Source organism: Pristiophorus japonicus, chromosome 13 (assembly GCF_044704955.1).
Source record: "Pristiophorus japonicus isolate sPriJap1 chromosome 13, sPriJap1.hap1, whole genome shotgun sequence".
NCBI lineage: Eukaryota > Metazoa > Chordata > Chondrichthyes > Pristiophoridae > Pristiophorus > Pristiophorus japonicus.
Window position 1 is genome coordinate 105,310,199 of NC_091989.1, and position 22,290 is coordinate 105,332,488.

Consider the following 22,290-nt stretch of genomic DNA (forward strand, 5'->3'; position numbering starts at 1 on the left):
TTCTCCAGCTTATCTACACAACTGAAGTCCCTCATCCCTGGAACCATTCTTGTAAATCTTTTCTGCACCCTCTCTAAGGCCTTCACATCCTTCCTAAAGTGCATGCCCAGAATTGGTCACAATATTCCAGTTGAAGTCGAACCAGTGGTTTATAAAGATTCATCATAATTTCCTTGCTTTTGTACTCTATGGCTCTATTTATAAAGCCCAGCATCCTATAAGCTTTTTTAACCGCTTTCTCAACCTGCTCTGCCACCTTCAATAATTTGTGCACATATACCCCCAGGTCTCTCTGTTTATGCGCCCCCTTTAGAATTGTACCCTTTAGTTTATATTGTCTCTCCTCATTCTCCCTATCAAAATGTATCACTTCGCACTTCGCACTTTTCACCCATTCCACCAGCCTCTTGAAGTCTATCACTATCCTCCTCACTGTTCACTTTACTTCCAAGTTTTGTCTCATAGAATATACATAGAATAATGGGCACACACGAACAGGCTGCAATCTAATTGAGGGGTTGAGATGGTTTCTATATAAAATAAATGGATACCCAGGAGAACAACAAGGTCAGCAGATGCATGGAAACACCATAATCTCCGAGCTCCCCACCAAGTCCTGACGAGGTCATATTTCGTCGTTCCTTCATTGTTGCTGGGTCAAAATGCTGGAACTCCCGATCTAACAGCACTGTGGGAGCGCATTCAGCACAGGAACTGCAACGGTTCAAGAAGGCGGCCCACCACTACCTTCTCGGGCAATAATCGGCAGTCTTACAAATGACACCGACACACACAACGAGAATTAATATAAAAGAGGATAATGGGGAGCGAGGTGCAGGCTGGTATCAAATCGAAGGGTTCAGATTGTTTATATTTGGAATAATGGAGAGTTGGGAGGAAGTTACTGGCTGGAATCTAATCGAGGAGCTTGGATGATCTAAAACATGGAGAGTGATGTTGGGGCTGTGACCAGACCCCCAACTATTACATAGTGTGGGACTGAGTAAAGGATTTGCAGCTGACGTGGGTGGGTACGATAGGTCAGCGGGACTCACCCTGAAGGGAACTGCGAGGCATTCGTCTGCTGGCCTGGAGCATCCACGTGGCACAAGACAAAGTGCTTGGTGATTTCCTGCATGTCCTCAAAGTTGAAGAAGGTGTTGTAGCACAGTTTATCTGGAAAAAAATTAAGTCAGAGGCTCCATAAAATGCAGTAGCGGTTTTACCGTTGGCAGTTCCTGAAGATACCGGAAGAGTTAGAGCAGCACGTGGGCTGTGGCTGGGGTCAGTGTGCAGAGGTAATGCTGGACCAGAAGCCGTAGGACCACCAGTACAACCAGTAACCTCATTTTTATTTCCAAACAACAGCAACTCCCACTGTACCACAGGAAGTGGCGGAGCCTCACAAATTCACCCCTCCCACAACCGAACTTAATCTCAAGGTTCCCCATTAGCTCAGTTGGCAAATGCACCTTCGGTGTGCCTTGCCGTATCATCCCCATCTGCTTGCTCACAAAGCCGAGCTTTCCCCAAGGTCTTCCCGTTCCCGAACCCTGAACCCGCATCTTTCTGTAGTCTCCATGCTATCTCCCCTCATACCCTCTCCGAGCTCATCATGTCCATGAGACCCACCTCCTGCTCCCAAGACCCCATTCTTGGGGGCTTGACAAGGTGGATGCAGAGAGGATGTTTCCACTGATGGAGGAGACTAGAACTAGAGGGCATAATCTTATAACAAGAGGCTGCCCATTTAACTGAGATGAGGAGAAATTTCTTCTCTCAGAGGGTTGTAAATCTGTGGAATTCACTGCCTCAGAGAGCTGTGGAAGCTGGATCATTGAATATATTTAAGACAGAGATATACAGTTTCTTAACCGAAAAGGGAATAAGGGGTTATGGGGAGCGAGCAGGGAAGTGGACCTGAATCCTTGATCGGATCAGCCATGATCGTAATAAATGGCGGAACAGGTTCGCAGGGCCGTATGGCCTACTCCTGCTCCTATTTCTTATGTTCTTATTCCCACTAAACTGTTGGCCACCCAAATTCCCTTCCTGGCCCCCATTCTAGCTGTTATTGTAAAGGGGTCCCTCTACTCGGGTACCGCCCCCTTCCCTTCAAATCTGCCGTCCTCCACCTTCCTCCTCAAAAAATCCACCCTTGACCCCTCTGTCCTCGCAAACTACCGCCACATCTCCGACCTCTCTTTCCTCTCCAAAGTCCACGAACGTTGTCACCTCCCAAATCCATATCCACCTTTCCCACAATTCCATGTTTGAATCTCTTCAATCATGTTTCTGCCCCTGCCATAACACTGAAATGGCCCTAACCAAAGTCACGTGCAATGTGACTGACCATGATGAACGATTCCTCCTCATCCTTCTCAAATTCTCTGCTGCCTTTGACACGGCTGAACACACTCCTCTTCTCTATGTTCCCTCTGTTGTTTTGCTCAGTTGGACTGCCTTCGCTTGAGTCCACTTTTATCCAACTGTAGCCAGAGTATCTCCTAGAATGGCTTCTCATATTCCTCATTACATGCTGCACCTTGGCAACATCAGCTGAGTACTTGACGTCAGATTCCGCATGTACACTGGCAACTCCCAACTCAACCTTTCCCTCACTTCTCTCAATCCCTCGGTGCCTCAGTGTTGTCAGCCTGCTTGTCTGGCATCCAGTCTTGGATGAGGCGCAATTTCCTCTAGTTAAGCAATGGGAGGACTGAAGTGATTGTCTTTGGATACTGCTACAAACTCCATTCCCTTGCCACTGATTCCACCCCTCTCTCCTGACTCTGTCTCAGGCTGAACCACACAGTTCACAACCTCGGCACCCTATTTGTCCGGGAGCTCAGCCCGACCCCAAATCCACTCCATCACCAGGACTGCCTACTTCGCCCTCCAAAATATCTCCAGTCACCAGCCCTGCCTCGGTTCATCAAAAGGGTTGGGAATTGGAGAAGGCCAAATGTCTCTGTGAAAGGGCGGGGAGTTGGGAGGGGCACATTGTCTCTGCGAAGGGGAGTTGGGGGGAGTTACAGTGTCTCTGTGAAGTGGGGTGGGGGGTACAGTGTCTCTGTGAAGGGGAGTTGGGGGGTACAGTGTCTCTGTGAAGGGGAGTTGGGGGATACAATGTCTCTGTGGAGGAGAGTTGGGGGGTACAGTGTCTCTGTGAAGGGGAGTTGGGGGTACAGTGTCTCTGTGAAGGGGAGTTGGGGGGTACAGTGTCTCTGTGGAGGGGAGTTGGGGGGTACAGTGTCTCTGTGGAGGGGAGTTGGGGGTACAGTGTCTCTGTGAAGGGGAGTTGGGGGGTACAGTGTCTCTGTGAAGGGGAGTTGGGGATACAATGTTTCTGTGGAGGGGAGCTGGGGGGTACAGTGTCTCTGTGAAGGGGAGTTGGGGGGTACAGTGTCTCTGTGAAGGAGAGTTGGGGGGTACAGTGTCTCTGTGAAGGGGAGTTGGGGGGTACAGTGTCTCTGAAGTGAGGTGGGGGGTACAGTGTCCCTGTGAAGGGGAGTTGGGGAGTTGGGGGGTACAATGTCTCTGTGGAGGGGAGTTGGGGGGGTACAATGTCCCTGTGAATGGGAGTTGGGGGGTACAATGTCTCTGTGAAGGGGAGTTGGAGGGTACAGTGTCCCTGTGAAGGGGAGTTGGGGAGTTGGGGGGTACAATGTCTCTGTGAAGGGGAGTTGGGGGGGCACAGTGTCTCTGTGAAGGGGAGTTGGGGGGAACAGTGTCTCTGTGGAGGGGAGTTGGGGGGGGGGATACAATGTCTCTGTGGAGGGGAGTTGGGGGGGCACAGTGTCTCTGTGGAGGGGAGTTGGGGGGGTACAGTGTCTCTGTGAAGGGGAGTTGGGGGGATGGGGGGCACAGTGTCTCTGTGAAGGGCAGTTTATTGGATAGGGTAGAATGTCTTTGTGAACTGGGTCCGGATGCAAGGTGGGAGGGACTGGATGCAGGAGAGGGATTATTGTAATTCTGAGGAAGTGATCATTTGATTGGTCCGGTAAAACCCAAATGCCGCTTTGCGTTTTCTTTTTATTAGATTAAAAATCCATTAATTGTGAAGATTAAAAATTTATTAAAATGGATCAGAATGCATAACTTTTTAACGTAAAAATGTGAAATCTGACTGGAAGCATGACCCTGGGATCCGCCTCATTCTCAGTGCTTGGTGCTGGATAGTGACCTGGTGGTGAGGGCAGGGTAGGGGTTGGTACCTATGCTGCATCTCCACCCCCACCCCACACCTCACACTCAACAACCTGCCAGACTCACTGGTGCTGGAGGGCAACCAGAGGACAACGTAGGGTGAGGGGGATAAAACTGGGGCGGGGTGGGCGGTGGCCCGGTGAATGGATAGAAAATGTAAACAAATTGTGGCTGGATTACCTACATGCAGTTGGTGTGAGTCGAGGGAGCTGTCAGTCAGCCCGCACACTGCCCTGATCAGGATTGTGTCAGTCCTCAGGTACTGCATTATGACACAGCAGCTGATCAGTGTCACTTGCCACATTAACTGGTGAAATAACCCTCAGGAGCGTCTCACAATAAGGAGTCACTGCCAAACAGGTGAAAGTATTCATCCCCGATTCTCCTTGATATCTCCTAAAGAGCCTTATTATCTTGTGAGCTCCGAGTGTGATCTTTGACGAGCACTGATTTGCCGATCAGCTCTGCAGTGTTGATTCCGAATCTCTATTCGGGTCTGTCTTCTTTTCCCCACAGTCTCTAGGGGAGTGACAGTTCATCCCCTCCTGGCATCTTGGGTAATCCTTGCCACTGGACCAAGACCTTGCTCCGTCAAGCCCGTGTGGTGGTTGGTGTGCAACAGCCACCCCACTTTAAAAGAATTCATGCACAGGCATCTTCCACCATTTAAAATGAGTTCATCAGTCACCTGAGTGCTCATTATTAGTGTGGAAGCAAATCATCCTCGGCCCCGAGGGACTGCCTACGATGATGAGTTCGTCCTCCATCCCTCACACATGGCCAGCACAAGCCCAGGATTGTAATGCGAGAATCAAGGTCACTCCGTACATGGGCTGGAGCTGTGGAGGCATTTTCTGATTATCAGGGATATCTCAGAAACATTCGGGCCCCCCCCCCGCCCCCCCCTCCCCCTCCGGCACTGGATCCTGAAGAATTCCTGGCACTGCTGAATCATTTTTGCTTTTACATAATCCGGCCTGGGAATAAAGAACTGAGAATCATGGAGGCTGCTCACACAAACCAGACAGTGTGTTGCTGGAAGGTCTGCGGGTACAAGGTCCTTGCTGCGAATACAACATTACAACAGTGACTACACTTCAAAAGTACTTCATTGGCTATAAAGTGCATTGGGACGTCCGGTGGTCGTGAAAGGTGCTATATAAATGCAAGTCTTTATAAAAAAATATATATATATAAACACAAGTGCTTTGAAATTACTCCGTGGAATACCAGTGTATGAACATGCAACGTGTTTCCTAAAATCCTTGCTATACTAAAATAAACGGGTCCACACCTCGGCTACAATAGCAGGAGGAGCCTCAGCAAGTTGTACTGAGTGTTCATACACAGTGCAACTTCAAGACAAACGTCCTTGCAGATTGGCTGATACAAAATTCAGGCACCTCACGGGGAGACTGGTTATAGGAAAACTGGGTACATGGCCTATTTCAGTTTCCCTCAGGGCTTCTCCAGTGGTCGCCTGAGAAAGATGGTTAGAAGCCCTGCAGAATTTCAGAGCATATATTTCAATAACTTGTCCTTTTATCAATAAATGGCCAGCCAAGTATTTTCTTCAACGAGTAATATGGGGACCCTTCTATTGACACCACAGCATCTGTACCAGACACGGTCAGTGCATATACCAGACACAATGGTCGCCTGTACCAGACACGGAGATCGCCTGTACCAGTCTACAATCATTGCCTGTACCAGTGTATAGTCCTTGCCTGTACCAGTATATAGTCTGTACCTGTACCAGTATACAGTCCTTGCTTGTCGCAGTGTTCAGTCCTTGCCTGCACCAGTATACAGTCCATGCCTGTAATAGTATACAGTCTGTGCCTGTGCCAGTATACAGTCTGTGCCTGTACCAGTATACAGTTTGTACGTGTATCAGTATACAGTCTGTATGTGTACCAGTATACAGTCTGTACTTGTATCAGTATACAGTCTGTGCCTATATCAGTATACAGTCTGTATCTGTACCAATATACAGTCTGTGCCTGTACCAGTATACAGTTTGTATCTGTACCAATATACAGTCTGTACCTGTACCAGTATACAGTCTGTACCTGTACTAGTATACAATCTGTACGTGTACCAGTATACAATCTGTACCTGTACCAATATACAGTCTGAACCTGTACCAATATACAGTCTGTGACTGTACCAGTATACAGTCCTTGCCTCTAGCAGTATACAGTCTGTACCTGTACCAGTATACTGTCCATGCCTGTACCAATATACAGTCCTTGCCTGTAGCAGTATACAGTCTGTGCCTGTACAAGTATACAGTCTGTGGCTGTACCAATATACAGTCTGTGGCTGTACCAGTATACAGCCCTTGCCTGTACCAGTATACGGTCCTTGCCTGTAGCAGTATACAGTCTGTGCCTGTGCCAGTATACAGTCTGTGCCTGTACTAATATACAGTCTACGTCTGTAGCAGGCAGCAAGATCACCTGTACCAAAAACGTGTAAACTTCTGACTACAGTCATCAGACTGACTGATCCTTTTTCACTGCAGCCTATTACTGAACCCAGCAATTCACTAACTGATATATTTTAGTAAGTGAATTATGTCTGCACTCGAGTTTCATACTCAAGACCCAGCTCTGACTGAGCACTGCACTCCTGATCTTCCAACTCCATCTGCAGAGATCTCAAGGTGACCTCCACTGCACCACAAATAACGTTCCAGCCCCATTAAAAAATAAAACGCAGAACCTAATATCTGTAGAAACGAGCAATTAATGGCAACTTAAAAGGAAGACTGGCTCCAACCCCCCTCGGCCCCATGACCCTGGTCTATCATTTCCATAATCCTTCAATGAGTTACACTCCTCACAACAGCAGCCGGCCCCAAACGGCAGCAGCTCTCCGTGCTCTGCATCTTAATAACCTTCTGCACCAAAGCAGGTTCAAGCAACATTTCCTGCACTTAAAAACACAGGCACAGGCACAGACAGAGACACACATATTCCAATAGTAGGCCAGTCGTTATTGCACCCCCACCCCTCTGAAGACACCTACTCTGCTGTGGTTCAGTCCCATCGATGCAGGCAGCCCCCTCCTCCACTACTTCACCATGCGTAAGCCACTGTCGGGAGGCTGTTTAGAGCCAAGCCCAATCGTTCCCTTCTCTCGGCCGAAATCCGAACCCATGCACTTCCCAGCAGGACTTCACTGAACAACGAGCCAATGCAGGAATCCTGGCTTGACTTCCCCTCTCCCTCAGCCTGGGGATGTGAGGGCGGTTGTGTTCACCCCATCAGCTAAGTCAGCACAGAATGAATGGGGACTGCACATCTCTTTGGCCCAATGCATCTATCCACAAATAGCATAACCCCACACAACACCCCACCACAGACTGGGTACTTCCAGTGAATGGTTGATAATCACACCCAGGTTCTTCCTGCCCACCTTTGTTAACAGACAACATTCAAATGTTTTCTGTTCCAATTCCAATTGCATTGCCTTGCATTGATCCATTTTGAAATCCACCTGCCATTCCTTGGCCCGTGTGACTAAATGTCACAGGTCTACTAGTAGATCCCCATTGGCATTGCTCACAGTTAGTCTGCACCTGAGTGTGTTTTATGATAGTCACTGTGGCATTGTGATGTAGCAATTCCACTGAAGCATTTTCTGACTGACAGGCGGTAAAAATATTCATGTTCTTCCCTCTCCAAAAGCTCCATTTCAAGTTACTTACATTATGAAATATTTACTTGTCTGCTCTACTGCGCACGGTGGTTTTGTAATATCTGCTGAAGATGCTTTATTTGTTTATTCTTCCCTCCTCCCTCCCTAAAATATTCCTCCTTTTCCCAACAACAATAAAAACAACTTGTATTTATATAGCACCTTTAAAGTAGTAAAATGTCCCAAAGCGCTTCACAGGAGTGTTATCAAACAAAATTTACACTGAGCCACGTAAGGGGATATTAGGGCAGGTGACCAAGGTCACAGAAATAGATTTTAAAGAGCATCTTAAAGGATGAAAGAGAGGCAGAGGTGGCGAGGTTTATGCAGGAAATTCCAGAGCTTCGGGCCCAAACAGCTGAAGGCATGGCTGTCATTTGAGGAGCGATTAAAATTGGGGATGCACAAGAAGCCAGAATTGGAGGAGTGTAGAGATCTGAGAGAATTGTAGGGTTGGAGGAGGTTACAGAGATAGGGAGGGGTGAAGCCATGGAGGGATTTGAAAACAAGGATGAGAATTTTGAAATTGAAGCATTGCTTAATTGGGAGTAGGTCAGCGAGCACAGGGGTGATGGGTGAACAGGACTTGGTGCAAGTTAGAATACAGGCAGAAGAGTTTTGGATGAGCTTAAGTTTATGGAGGGTGGAAAATGTGAGACCAACCAGGAATTCATTGGAATAATCAAGTCTAGAGGTAACAGAGGCATGGATGAGGGTTTCAGCCACAGATGAGCTGAGGCGAAGAGCGGAGAGGACCAACATTACGCAGGTGGAAATAGGCGGTCTTAGTGATGGCGCAGATTTGTAGTCGGAAACTCATCTCAGGGTCAAATACGACTCGAGCGTTGCAAACAATTTGTTTAAGTCTCATACAGTTACCAGTGAGAGGGATGGAATCAGCAGCTAGGGAACGGAGTTTGTGGTGGGGACCGAAGACAATGGCTTCGGTCTTGCCAATATTTAGTTGGAGGAAATTTCTGCTTGTCCACTACTGGATGTCGGACAAGCAGTCTGACAATTTAGAGACAGTAGAGGGGTCAAGAGAGGTGGTGGTGAGGTAGAGCTGGGTTATTTATATAATTATAAAAAAAATTTTAAATCTCACTTCTTTCCCCACAGTAGATTTGTGGATCTTGCTGAGACTGTCATTGATGCAGAACTTCCCACATTCGAGTCATAATGAGCAGAATCTGAACACCAACAGTTTACCACATTGGCTGACTGACCGACCAACTCTGACGACGTCTGACATTGTAAGTGTTGTGTATCTTCAAGGCATGCACTCCCATGTTCCGCCACCAGGGAGCGCATCCCCTGAAGTCCCAAGGGATCCCAGTATCCCTTGGGAGCACTGTACATAAGCCGGCCCCTAAGGCCTGTTCCTCATTCTGGAGTGTCTTAATAAAGACTGAGGTCACTGTTACGTTAACCTCCCTGTGTGCAGTCTAATCTGTGTTAGGAACACGATAACTGGCGACGAGTATACAAATCCCACGCAAAGATGCAGCAAACTGTGGGCATCCTGCAGAAGTTCTCGGAGGATGAGGACTAGGAAGCCTATGTCGAACGGCTAGACCAGTATTTTGTAGCCAACGAGCTGGACGGAGAAGGAAGCACTGCAAAAAGGAGAGCGGTCCTCCTCATGGTCTGCGGGGCACCGACCTACAGCCTGAAGAACCTTCTGGCTCCAGTGAAACACACAGATAAGTCATATGAGGAGCTGTGTACACTGGTTCGGGAGCATCTTAACCCGAGGGAGAGCATGCTGATGGCGAGGTATCGGTTCTATATGTGCCAGCGATCTGAAGGTCAGGAAGTGGCGAGCTACGTCGCCGAGCTAAGGCGACTTGCAGGACAATGTGAGATAGATGGCTAACTGAAGCAAATGCTCAGAGACTTTTTTGTACTGGGCATTGGCCACGAGATCATCCTACAAAAACTTTTGACTGTAGAGACACCGACCCTCAGCAAGGCCATTGCGATAGCACATGCGATTATGTCCACCAGTGATAACACCAAACAAATCTCTCAGCAATGTTCATAAATTAACTGGAACTGTGTTTGCGAGCAGAAATGTACAGGGCAGAAACCACGAGTCTGCTACGGCCAGCATGCCTCAGGTGGCCCAGATGACTCAAGAGTCCGCAACAAAGGATGAATGCAAGGCAATTCACACCTTGTTGGTGTTGTGCAGGCTTCCATTCAGCCTATTCATGCCGCTTCAAAGGGTATGTTTGCAAGAGCTGTGGAACAATGGGGCACCTCCAATGAGCTTGCAGACGAGCTGCAAGCTCTGCAAAACCTGCTAACCACCACGTAGCAGAGGAAGATCAGTCCACGGTGGATCAAAGCAATTTCGAGTCTCAGAGGAGGCAGATGCTGACGTACACGGGGTGCACACATTTTCGACAAAATATCCACCTATAATGCGAAGTGTAAAATTGAATGGCTTATCCGTAGCCATGGAACTGGACACTGGCGCTAGCCAATCCATCATGAGCAAAAAGATGTTTGAGAAACTGTGATGCAACAAGGCACTCAGACCAGCCCTGAGCCCCATCCACACGAAACTGAGAACGTATACCAAAGAGCTTATCACTGTCCTGGGCAGCGCCATTGTCAAGGTCACCTACAAGGGCACGGTGCACGAACTGCTACTCTGGATTGTCCCGGGCAAAGGCCCCACACTGCTTGGAAGGAGCTGGCTGGGCAAAATCCGCTGGAACGGGGATGACATCCGAGCGCTATCACATGTCAATGAGGCCTCATGTACCCAGGTTCTTAACAAATTTCCTTCCCTTTTTGAGCCAGGTATTGGAAACTTTTCCGGGGCGAAGGTGCGATCCACTTGGTCCCATCCACCACATGGCGCGAGCGGCACCTTACATGATGAGGGAGAGAGTGGAAATCGAGCTGGACAGGCTGCAATGCGAGGGCATCATCTCCCCAGTGGAATACAGCGAGTTCATCTACAACAGATGCCCGTTTGGAATTCAGTTGGCTGCAGCAATCTTCCAGAGAAACATGGAGAGCCTACTCAAGTCAGTACCACGCACGGTGGTTTTTCAGGACGACATATTGTCACGGGCCGGTACACCGCCGAGCACCTACAAAACCTGGAGGAGATCCTCCAGCGACTGGATTGCATAGGGCTGCGGCTGAAGAGGTCGAAATGTGTCTTCATGGCAACAGAAATGGAGTTTTTGGGGAGAAAGATCGCGGCGGACGGCATTCGGCCCACAGACGCCAAGACAGAGGCTATCAAGAACGCACCCAGGCCACAGAACATCACGAAGCTGCGGTCGTTCCTGGGACTCCTCAACTATTTTGGTAACTTCCTACCGGGGTTAAGCACCCTCTTAGAGCCCCTATATGTGTTATTGCGTAAAGGTGTGAACTGGGTATGTGGGAAAAACCAAGTAATTGCTTTTGAGAAAACCAGAAACATTTTATGCTCCAATAAGCTGCTTGTATTGTATAACCCGTGTAAAAGACTTGCGTTAGCATGTGATGCGTCATTGTACGGAGTCGGGTGTGTATTACAACAAGCTAACGTTGCGGGGAAGTTGCAACCTGTCGCCTATGCCTCCAGGAGCTTGTCTAAGGCCGAGAGGGCCTACAGCATGATTGAAAAAGAGGCATTAGCGTGTGTGTTCAGGGTAAAGAAAATGCATCAGTACCTGTTTGGCCTCAAATTTGAGCTGGAATCCGATCACAAGCCCCTCATATCCCTGTTCGCTGAAAACAAGGGGATAAATACTAATGCCTCAGCCCGCATACAAAGGTGGGCATTCGTGCTAACAGCGTATAACTATACCATCCGCCACAGGCCCGGCACCGAGAACTGTGCAAATGCTCTCAGTCGGCTACCATTGCCCACCACAGGGGTGGAAATGCCACAGCCTGCAGACTTGTTGATGGTCATGGAAGCGTTTGAAACTGATAAATCACCTGTCACGGCCCGCCAGATTAGGACTTGGACCAGCCAAGATCCTCTGCTGTCCCTAGTAAAAAACTGTGTACTGCATGGGAGCTGGGCCAGCATTCCCGTTGAAATGCAAGAGCTAATCAAGCCGTTCCAGCAGCGAAAGGATAAGCTGTCCATTCAGGCAGACTGCCTGTTGTGGGGTAACCACGTAGTGCTACCCAAAAAGGGCAGGAAGACGTTCATCTCGGATCTCCACAGCACACACCCGGGTATAGTAATGATGAAAGCGATAGCCAGATCCCACGTGTGGTGCCCCGGTATTGACTCTGACAAGAGTCCTGTATACGGCAATGCAGCGTGTGTGCTCAGTTGAGCAACGCGCCCAGAGAGACACCACTAAGTTTGTGGTCCTGGCCCTCCAGACCATGGTCGAGGATCCATGTCGACTATGCGGGCCCGTTTCTCGGTAAAATGTTCCTGGTGGTGGTGGATGCTTTTTCAAAATGGTTGAATGTGAACTAATGTCAGGAAGCACCGCCACCGCCACCATTGAAAGCCTGAGGGCCATGTTTGCCACCCACGGCCTGACATACTGGTCAGTGTTAGAAACGGGCCATGTTTCACCAGTGCCGAATTTAAAGAATTCATGACCCGCAATGGGATCAAACATGTCACCTCCGGCCCCGTTTAAACCAGCCTCCAATGGGCAGGCAGAGCGGGCAGTACAAACAATCAAACAGAGCCTCAAATGAGTCACAGAAGGCTCACTCCAAACCCGCCTGTCCCGAGTACTGCTCAGCTACCGCACAAGACCCCACTCGCTCACAGGGATGCCGCCGGCTGAGCTACTCATGAAAAGGACACTTAAAACCAGACTCTCGCTGGTTCACCCCAACCTGCATGATCAGGTAGAGAGCAGGCGGCAGCAACAAAATGTAAACGATGGTCGCGCCACTGTGTCACGGGAAATTGATCTGAATGACCCTGTATATGTGCGAAACTATGGACATGGTCCCAAGTGGATCGCGGGCACGGTGATAGCTAAAGAAGGGAGTAGGGTGTTTGTAGTCAAACTAGACAATGGACAAATTTGCAGAAAGCACCTGGACCAAACGAGGCTGCGGTTCACAGACTGCCCTGAACAACCCACAGCAGACACCACCTTTTTCGAGCCACAACACACACCCAAAGGATCAATGACACCACCCCCGACCAGGAAATCGAACCCATCACGCCCAACAGCCCAGCAAGGCCAGGCTCACCCAGCAGCCCTGCAGGGCCAATAACACGCCAGCCCAGTGAAGGCACAGCTAACACACCAGAACAGACATTTGTACCGAGGCGGTCCACCAGGGAAAGAAAGGCTCCCGACCGCCTCACCTTGACTTTGGGGGAGGAGTGATGTTGTGCATGCACTCCCATGTTCTGCCACCAGGTAGCGTATCCCCTCACGTCTCAAGGGATCCCAGCATCCCTTGGGAGCACTGTATATAAGCCGGCCCCTAAGGCCTGTTCCTCACTCTGGAGTGTCTTAATAAAGACTGAGGTCACTGTTACTTTAACCTCCCTGTGTGCAGTCTCATCTGTGCTCGGAACACAATAGTAAGCATCCCATGCAGACCCCAGCGCAAACATCAGCCCCCTGCCCGCCCCCCCATCCCCCCATAGCAAATCTCATCCCCAGTAACAACATTAGCTGACTGTTTTTATTTAGTAGCTTAAACACTATCAAATGCATTTATATTTTCCCTCCACTTGCAGCCCAAGATTATTTGTACATTTTCTCTCTGTTGTGACAGTCACTCTGGGCGTTGTAGTACCACAGGAGCCGGGTGTGAACTACAACTCCCACGGTGCACCTGTTTCCCTCACTGAAACACTCTCAGAATTGGTCAAGAGGAGCTACCGCTCCAGAGTCATTCCCCTCCCGCTTTGACATCAGCTGTTGTGGTGCAATGTTGGTATTTTAGCTCCACAAGCGCAGGATGAAAACTTCAACTCCCATGATACAACTGCCTTACTCTAAATACACAACTCATGCACCAGACTCCAGACAGAAGGTCAGGCCCATCTGAGGGGCAAACTGCTTCAGGCATTTTTTTTAAACATTGAATAACCAAATAACAGATTTTGGAATTGTTTTTCAGATTTGTGTTATAGCTTGTATTTCTATTATGTGCGTCATAGTTGTTATTTCCAGCTGTAAATACTGACCTGAGCGAAGAAGGAAAATGGCGGCCAAAAACAAAGTGAAGAAATTAGTTGAGCAATTTGACAGGACGGTTTTGTGGCACTTGCTGGCTCATGAATGGTACCTTTGGGAAGAAAAAATGGAGGATTTTGATTGCTCGGCTCTCTGCTGGTCACTCATTCCTCGCTGGTATGTTTTGTTACTCTTTGTTCTTTCACATTTAGTCAGTCAGATAAATGGTTATTTGAAGCGAGCATGACATTTTTCCCATCGGACACGTGGCCCTGTGAGGCGTGACGTCCTGTGTAGCGACACTTTTGAAGTAGAGCGCCTTTGACACCACCTTCTCAGGTGTGAAGATGTTGAAAGTTGTGACAGCATGAACATGCAAAAGGCTTCCATTTATATCAGTATTATTATTGGAGATGCCCTCCTTGATCTCTAATATATTAAAATCTTACATCTGCACGCAAGTCAGGTCAAATTTTAGCCATTATAAACTTCTAATGTCCACTTTTACAATGGAAATTTTCTACGATAGTCACACTGTGGTAGTTCTTGACATTATACCTGTCTGGGCCGGTGTCTTGGAGGGGGGGGGGGGGAGCGGAAACAATAGGTGATTATCTAATAGATTGCTGGCCTGTAATTATTTGTGAAGCACAGTCAGTCCACACAGTCACCCACTGCCCTGCTCAGCACTGAAAGTGCTGCCTTTGCAATTATAATTGGCGTAACCAAGGGCTGTCTCCAAGGGAAACACCTGCGCCCGATACAGAAGGAGCAGCAGCGTGCGATCAAGGTGACCATGAAACTAGGGCACTCGCCCATCCTCCACTCACTGACCTTTCCCAGTGATGCTAATTGCTTTTATGATTGAGTCAATAAATCCACAGCCCTGTAACTATAGCAACATTAACCCTACTCTTCCTGGATCACAGACAATGTACTTCCTTCGGAGAAGCTCCACTTTATAACTGTCGCAGCTTGTGATTCCTGTAGGGTTGCTAACCCTCCAGAATTGTCCTCGAGTTGCCAGAAAATTAAAGGTTAATCTCCAGGACAATGCCTGCAGCAACCCGTGAGAACAGTCAGAGGGGCATTCAAAAAATTTGTTTTCTTCATATTCTTTGAACGCTTTTGGTTATTAATTATAGAACTGTTGGAGATTGGGGAAAAAAGTTTTGCTTCATAAGGAGACATGGGCCTACCAAAGAAGCCACCTTTTGTGGTGAGCATGAACTGAGAGTGTGGGAGAAAGCCTGTACTGTAAAGAGCCTTATCTTTAGGACTCCTTTTAAAGGGTTAGCCTCACCTTTGGGACTTTTTTGATGATGCAATGCGATCCCTGTTTGACTGACAGTCAAGAATCATCCAATCGGGTAATGAAGAGTCATTCCGCTTTCCAATTGGCTGGGAAGATGGTGCTCTTCAATGATGGATGTGTCGAGCGACCAATGGCAGGAACGAGGGGGCAAGACGGTTGGAGGTCATGTGATGAAACCTTTAGGAGTACATCCAACCAGAGTCGGCAACCCTACCCAAGATTATTTCGTAAAGCAACAACAAGAATAGTTACACCAGAGAGGGTCATGAACTGTGATTTGACCTAAAGGTGAGGGTTCCTCATTAAAAGGGGTCCTGGTGACGAGACTCACTCTGTGAAAGGGATTGCACTACAAGGTCAGGTCTTACAAACAACCCTTGTAAAATCTAGGGGGGTACACACTGGAAGTAGCATAGGACACTCACAGGGTACTCGAATAGGTGAAAAATGACATGCTGCCATACCATATATTTCAGGCTAAATTACAAAAAGTCATTTTTTATAAGACATAAATTTGTACAGAAGAAATAAAGCAGCAGAGAAAGCGCAGTATGGTACTTAATTTCACGAATACTTGAACCTATTTTCTAAGACCAAAATGACAAAAGATTTTGAATTCGTAACAGCCTTTTTCAGAGTTCTTAAACCATGTCATTTGATCACTCTGTGCCTTTGTGCTCACACAGTTCCGTCTCACTGCAGCAGTGTGAAAATACAGTCGAAAGTGAACTCAAAACATGATGAAAGATTGTAGTAAATAACAGGTTCGGTCAGCTTCAAAAACAGAGCCTCTACAATAGGAGAATGGCTTCAAGGCAAATCCAATTCATTCTCACCTAAATGAGTGCATCTAAATGAGCAGTAAGTGGAATGTCCTTAAACCAGGCTTAATATCAAACCTATGGGAAATCTATGGCAACTCCCCTCCCCTCCCCCCATCTACATAGCAAAAGATCAACGCCAAACGAGCCAAAGAGAATTTCTGTACCATTTACATATAATGCCTACAGAACTTTAATCCACATACAGGCTTTCAAGAATAAAATACAAAGGAATTCTAGTCAGAAACAGGGCTTCCAGTTCATAAAACTAGTGTCCTATCCAGATAAAATTCATCAATAAAAATATAATATGACGTATTTTATAACATGGCCAGAACAGAATCCAAGTCCTTCATGAGGCTCACTCTTTAATAGCGATCTAATAGTTGAGACTCACTCGTCAATGCCCTTCATTAAAGGCTATCTTTTCAATACAGGTGTAACTATGAGCAGAGACAGGTCTGTGAAGCCATCAATGACCTGGTATAGAAAGCTGCAGTCTACGTGGGAAGGGGGTGGATAGCTATTTTCTGATGGTTTGAAGACGCTTCCCAATGCCTTGTCTGAAGTGGTCATCCTCCATTGATCAGATAGAGGGATTGGGTAATGAGGAGCGATTATGTAAATTGTTATGTTCTCACTGGAAGAAAGGTTGAGAGATGATATAATTTCTGCTTTTAGGATTCTAAAGGGACTAGATTATGTAAACCATGACAAGCAATTTAATCCGAATATATGAACCAGAGACTTGAAAGAAAGAAAGACTTGCATTTATATAGCGCCTTTCATGACCATCGAACGTCTCAAAGCACTTTACAGCCAATGAAGTACTTTTGGAGTGTAGTCACTGTTGTAATGTGAGAAATGCAGCAACCAATTTGCACACAGCAAGCTCCCACAAACAGCGATGTGATAACGATCAGATAATCTGTTTCTGTTATGTTGATTGAGGGATAAATATTGGCCAGGACACCGGGGATAACTCCCCTGCTCTTCTTCGAATAGCGCCATGGGATCTTTTATGTCCACCTGAGAGAGCAGATGGCACCTCGTTTTAATGTCTCATCCGAAAGACGGCACCTTCAACAGTGCAGCATTCCCTCAGCACTGCTCTTGAGTGTCAGCCCAGATTTTTGTGCTCAAGTCCCTGGAGTGGGATTTGAACCCACAACCTTCTGACTCAGAGGCAAGAGTGCTGCCCATTGAGCCACAGCTGACAAGGAGGGTAAATTCAAAACTACTACGTGGAAACAATATTTCAGTGAGCGAGTGGTCAATCTATGGAACAGACTCCTTCGGAAGATGGTACAAGCAGTTCGTATCGATTTATTCAAATGCAAATTAGATAGATTTCTTTCAGAAAATAACATTTTGAGATACAGTACATGAGTAATTTGAGACAGGTTATGTGGTAAGTGTAGCATGATTGGGAGGAGCAAGTGACTTTGGACCTAACATTGCCAAAGCTCTCCACCAATGGAGCTATGCTCCTGTCATGCCTGGGTCTGCTGTAGACTCAGTGATAGAGATTGATTGCTGTGATTAGTCAACAACTCCAGCTTTGTTGTATCATGTGACTACTGGGATGGTAGAGGGGGAACGAGATGGATCTTGGTCTTTTATCGACTAGCAATTCCTATGTTCCGGTGAGCCTGGACACTGAGTAACGGCAGGGTATTCGACTGTGCGTGGAATAACAGGAGGTTGCATTAAGGTTGAGCCTGACCTGTCCTCAAATGTATCTACACACACCACTGAGTAACTATCACTGAACTCTGTGATCCATGATGCTTCCCCCCCTCCCTTATCCAGGACAGTGCAGACCAATCTGAGCACAAGTACTACTAGCCCAGTTGAGAACAGGTAACTTAGCACAGACCAGGAATCCAACATGGCACCTCCTGGTCTGGATATTTTCGTGAATCGCTAAACAGTGCCTCTACTTACGAGGCCTTTGAGAAACCGTTGCAAACATCATTTTTATCCAAGCATAAATATTTCTACGAACCAAACCCTATGCAATTCAATCCCATTGTATAGAATTCCAATTGGCCAAACAGCTTTCCATTCACTTCTATTGTCGCTAATTCAATGGGTCAAGCCCAGTTCAGTCCCATTGTATAGAAATCATGTGGAAATCTTAGTTACAAACAGATTCTATGGTAAGCAGTTCAAACAGCTGAACTCACGGTTCATCCCGACATCATGGTAGGTCAGGATCGCCGGGCGGTTTCCTTTTGGTGCCCCGCGGATCACCACGTGCAACATCCCATATGGGGTTTCAATGTCATGTTCCTAGTGAAGATCAATAAAAGGGTCAATCAGTGACCGGAAACCTCTTCATTACCTACCATTCAAAGTCAATGATTATACAGAGTCGCACTCTGTAACAAATGCCCCGTAAAATAATCCGTGACTGTTTATAGACACCCTCTTGTTCATTCAATCAATGATTGTACAGAGACCTCTCTGTAATGTACCCCTCGTTAAATCAGTGATTGTACAGACCTCTCTCTGTAATGTACCCCTCGTTAAATCAATGATTGTACAGACATCTCTCTGTAATGTACCCCATATTCAATCAGTGATTGTACAGACCTCTCTGTAATGTACCCCATATTCAATCAGTAATTGTACAGACCTCTCTCTGTAATGTACCCCATATTCAATCAGTGATTGTACAGACCTCTCTGTAATGTACTCCATATTCAATCAGTGATTGTACAGACCTCTCTCTGTAATGTACCCCATATTCAATCAGTGATTGTACAGACCTCTCTCTGTAATGTACCCCTCGTTAAATCAGTGATTGTACAAACCTCTCTCTGTAATGTGCCCCATATTCAGTCAGTGATTGTACAGACCTCTCTGTAATGTACCCCATATTCAATCAGTGATTGTACAGACCTCTCTCTGTAATGTAGCCCATATTCAGTCAGTGATTGTACAGACCTCTCTGTAATGTACCCCATATTCAGTCAGTGATTGTACAGACCTCTCTGTAATGTACCCCATATTCAATCAGTGATTGTACAGACCTCTCTCTGTAATGTACCCCATATTCAATCAGTGATTGTACAGACATCTCTCTGTAATGTACCCCATATTCAATCAGTAATTGTACAGACCTCTCTCTGTAATGTACCCCATATTCAATCAGTGATTGTACAGACCTCTCTGTAATGTACTCCATATTCAATCAGTGATTGTACAGACCTCTCTGTAATGTACCCCATATTCAATCAGTGATTGTACAGACCTCTCTCTGTAATGTACCTCATATTCAGTCAGTAATTGTACAGACCTCACTCTGTAATGTACCCCTCGTTAAATCAATGATTGTACAGACCTCTCTCTGTAATGTACCCTATATTCAATCAGTGATTGTACATACCCCTCTCTGTAATGTACCCCATATTCAATCAGTGATTGTACAGACCTCTCTCTGTAATGTACCCCTCGTTAAATCAGTGATTGTACAAACCTCTCTCTGTAATGTACCCCATATTCAATCAGTGATTGTACAGACCTCTCTCTGTAATGTACCTCATATTCAGTCAGTAATTGTACAGACCTCACTCTGTAATGTACCCCTCGTTAAATCAATGATTGTACAGACCTCTCTCTGTAATGTACCCTATATTCAATCAGTGATTGTACATACCCCTCTCTGTAATGTACCCCATATTCAATCAGTGATTGTACAGACCTCTCTCTGTAATGTACCCCTCGTTAAATCAGTGATTGTACAAACCTCTCTCTGTAATGTATCCCATATTCAATCAGTGATTGTACAGACCTCTCTGTAATGTACCCCATATTCAATCAGTGATTGTACGGACCTCTCTCTGTAATGTACCCCATATTCAATCAGTGATTGTACACATCCTCTCTCTGTAATGTACCCCTCGTTAAATCAGTGATTGTACAGATACCCATCACAAACCTCTTGTCAAATCATTAGTGACTGTAGACTGTAGACTAGCCTCCGTAACATACCCCTAATAAAATCAGTGCTTTCACCGACCTCCTCTTGCAATGCACCATCATATAATCACTGATTGAATATTTTTAATGCACTGATATGAAACCAGTGATTATAACATTTCTTCCCTGTAATGGGTCCCTTGCAAAATCATTCAGTAATTGTGCAATCCAACTGCTCTGAACACACACTCACCCCATCATGAATATATACTTACCTTGTGATAAATGCAAGGCCGGCCTTTATTGCCTTTTCCTAATTGCCCTGCAGAGTTGGAGATGAGCTGCCAATGTGACAACTGAGTGACTTGCTAGGCCATTTCAGAAGGCAGTTTAGAATCAACCACATTGCTGTCTGGAGTCACATATAGGCCAGACCAGTTAAGGGCAGCAGATTTCCTTCCCTAAAGGACATCAGTGAACCAGATAGGTTTTTATGATAAGCCGGTAGTTTCATGGTCAACATTACTGATACTAGCTTTTTATTCCAGATTTATTTAACTGAATTTAAATTCATTTTTTGAATTGAATTCATGTCTCCAGATCAGAAGTCCAGGCCTCTGGTTTACTAGTCCAGTAACATAACCACTATGCTACCATTCCCTAATACACATTCGTACTGTAATAAACACACTCATGCACAATGTGATAAACACTCATACACACTGTGACAAACACACTCTGACACACTATGACAAATACACTGTGACAAACACACCCATACACACTTCAAACACACTCTCACACACTGACAAACACACTCTCACACACTATGACAAACACACCCATACACACTATGACAAACTCATCCATACAGTGACAAACACGCCCATACACACTGACAAACACGCCCATACACACTGACAAACATGCCCATGCACACTGACAAACACACCCATACACACTATGACAAACACACCCATACACACTGACAAACACATTCATACACACTGACAAACACATTCATACACACTGACAAACACTCTTACACACTATGACAAACACGCCCATACACACTGACAAACACATTCATACACACTGACAAACACTCTTACACACTATGACAAACACACCCATACACACTGACAAACACATTCATACACACTGACAAACACATTCATACACACTGACAAACACTCTTACACACTATGACAAACACGCCCATACACACTGACAAACACATTCATACACACTGACAAACACTCTTACACACTATGACAAACACACCCATACACACTGACAAACACGCCCATACACACTATGACAAACACATTCATACACACTGACAAACACATTCATACACACTGACAAACACTCTTACACACTATGACAAACACGCCCATACACACTGACAAACACATTCATACACACTGACAAACACTCTTACACACTATGACAAACACACCCATACACACTGACAAACACATTCATACACACTGACAAACACATTCATACACACTGACAAACACTCTTACACACTATGACAAACACACCCATACACACTGACAAACACGCCCATACACACTATGACAAACACACCCATACACACTGACACACACATTCATACACACTGACAAACACACCCATACACACTGACAAACACACTCTCACACACTATGACAAACACACCCATACACACTATGACAAACTCATCCATACAGTGACAAACACACCCATACACACTGACAAACACACCCATACACACTATGACAAACACACCCATACACACTGACAAACACACCCATACACACTATGACAAACACACCATACACACTATGACAAACACACCCATACACACTGACAAACACACCCATACACACTGACAAACACACCCATACACACTGACAAACAGACTCTCACACACTATGACAAACACATCCATACCCACTGACAAACACACCTATACACACTGACAAACACGCCCATACACACTGACAAACACGCCCATACACACTGACAAGCACATTCATACACACTGACAAACAGTCTTACACACTATGACAAACACACCCATACACACTGACAAACACGCCCATACACACTATGACAAACACACCCATACACACTATGACAAACACACTCTCACACACTGACAAACACTCCCATACACACTGACAAACACACC

At 46.3% G+C, this 22,290-nt stretch overlaps 1 protein-coding gene across 3 annotated transcripts in view; it reads right to left on the reverse strand.

Annotated features, from left to right (window-relative positions):
• Positions 1 to 22,290, reverse strand: part of ndrg4 (NDRG family member 4) — a 205,850-nt gene that overhangs the window by 51,729 nt on the left and 131,831 nt on the right. For all 3 annotated transcript variants that reach the window (XM_070897801.1, XM_070897802.1, XM_070897800.1), the window contains 2 exons: positions 18,371 to 18,476; positions 1,056 to 1,176 (listed from right to left, as the gene is read on the reverse strand). In XM_070897801.1, the coding sequence (XP_070753902.1) occupies positions 1,056 to 1,176; positions 18,371 to 18,476 (227 nt within the window). The remainder of the gene's footprint in view (positions 1 to 1,055; positions 1,177 to 18,370; positions 18,477 to 22,290) is intronic.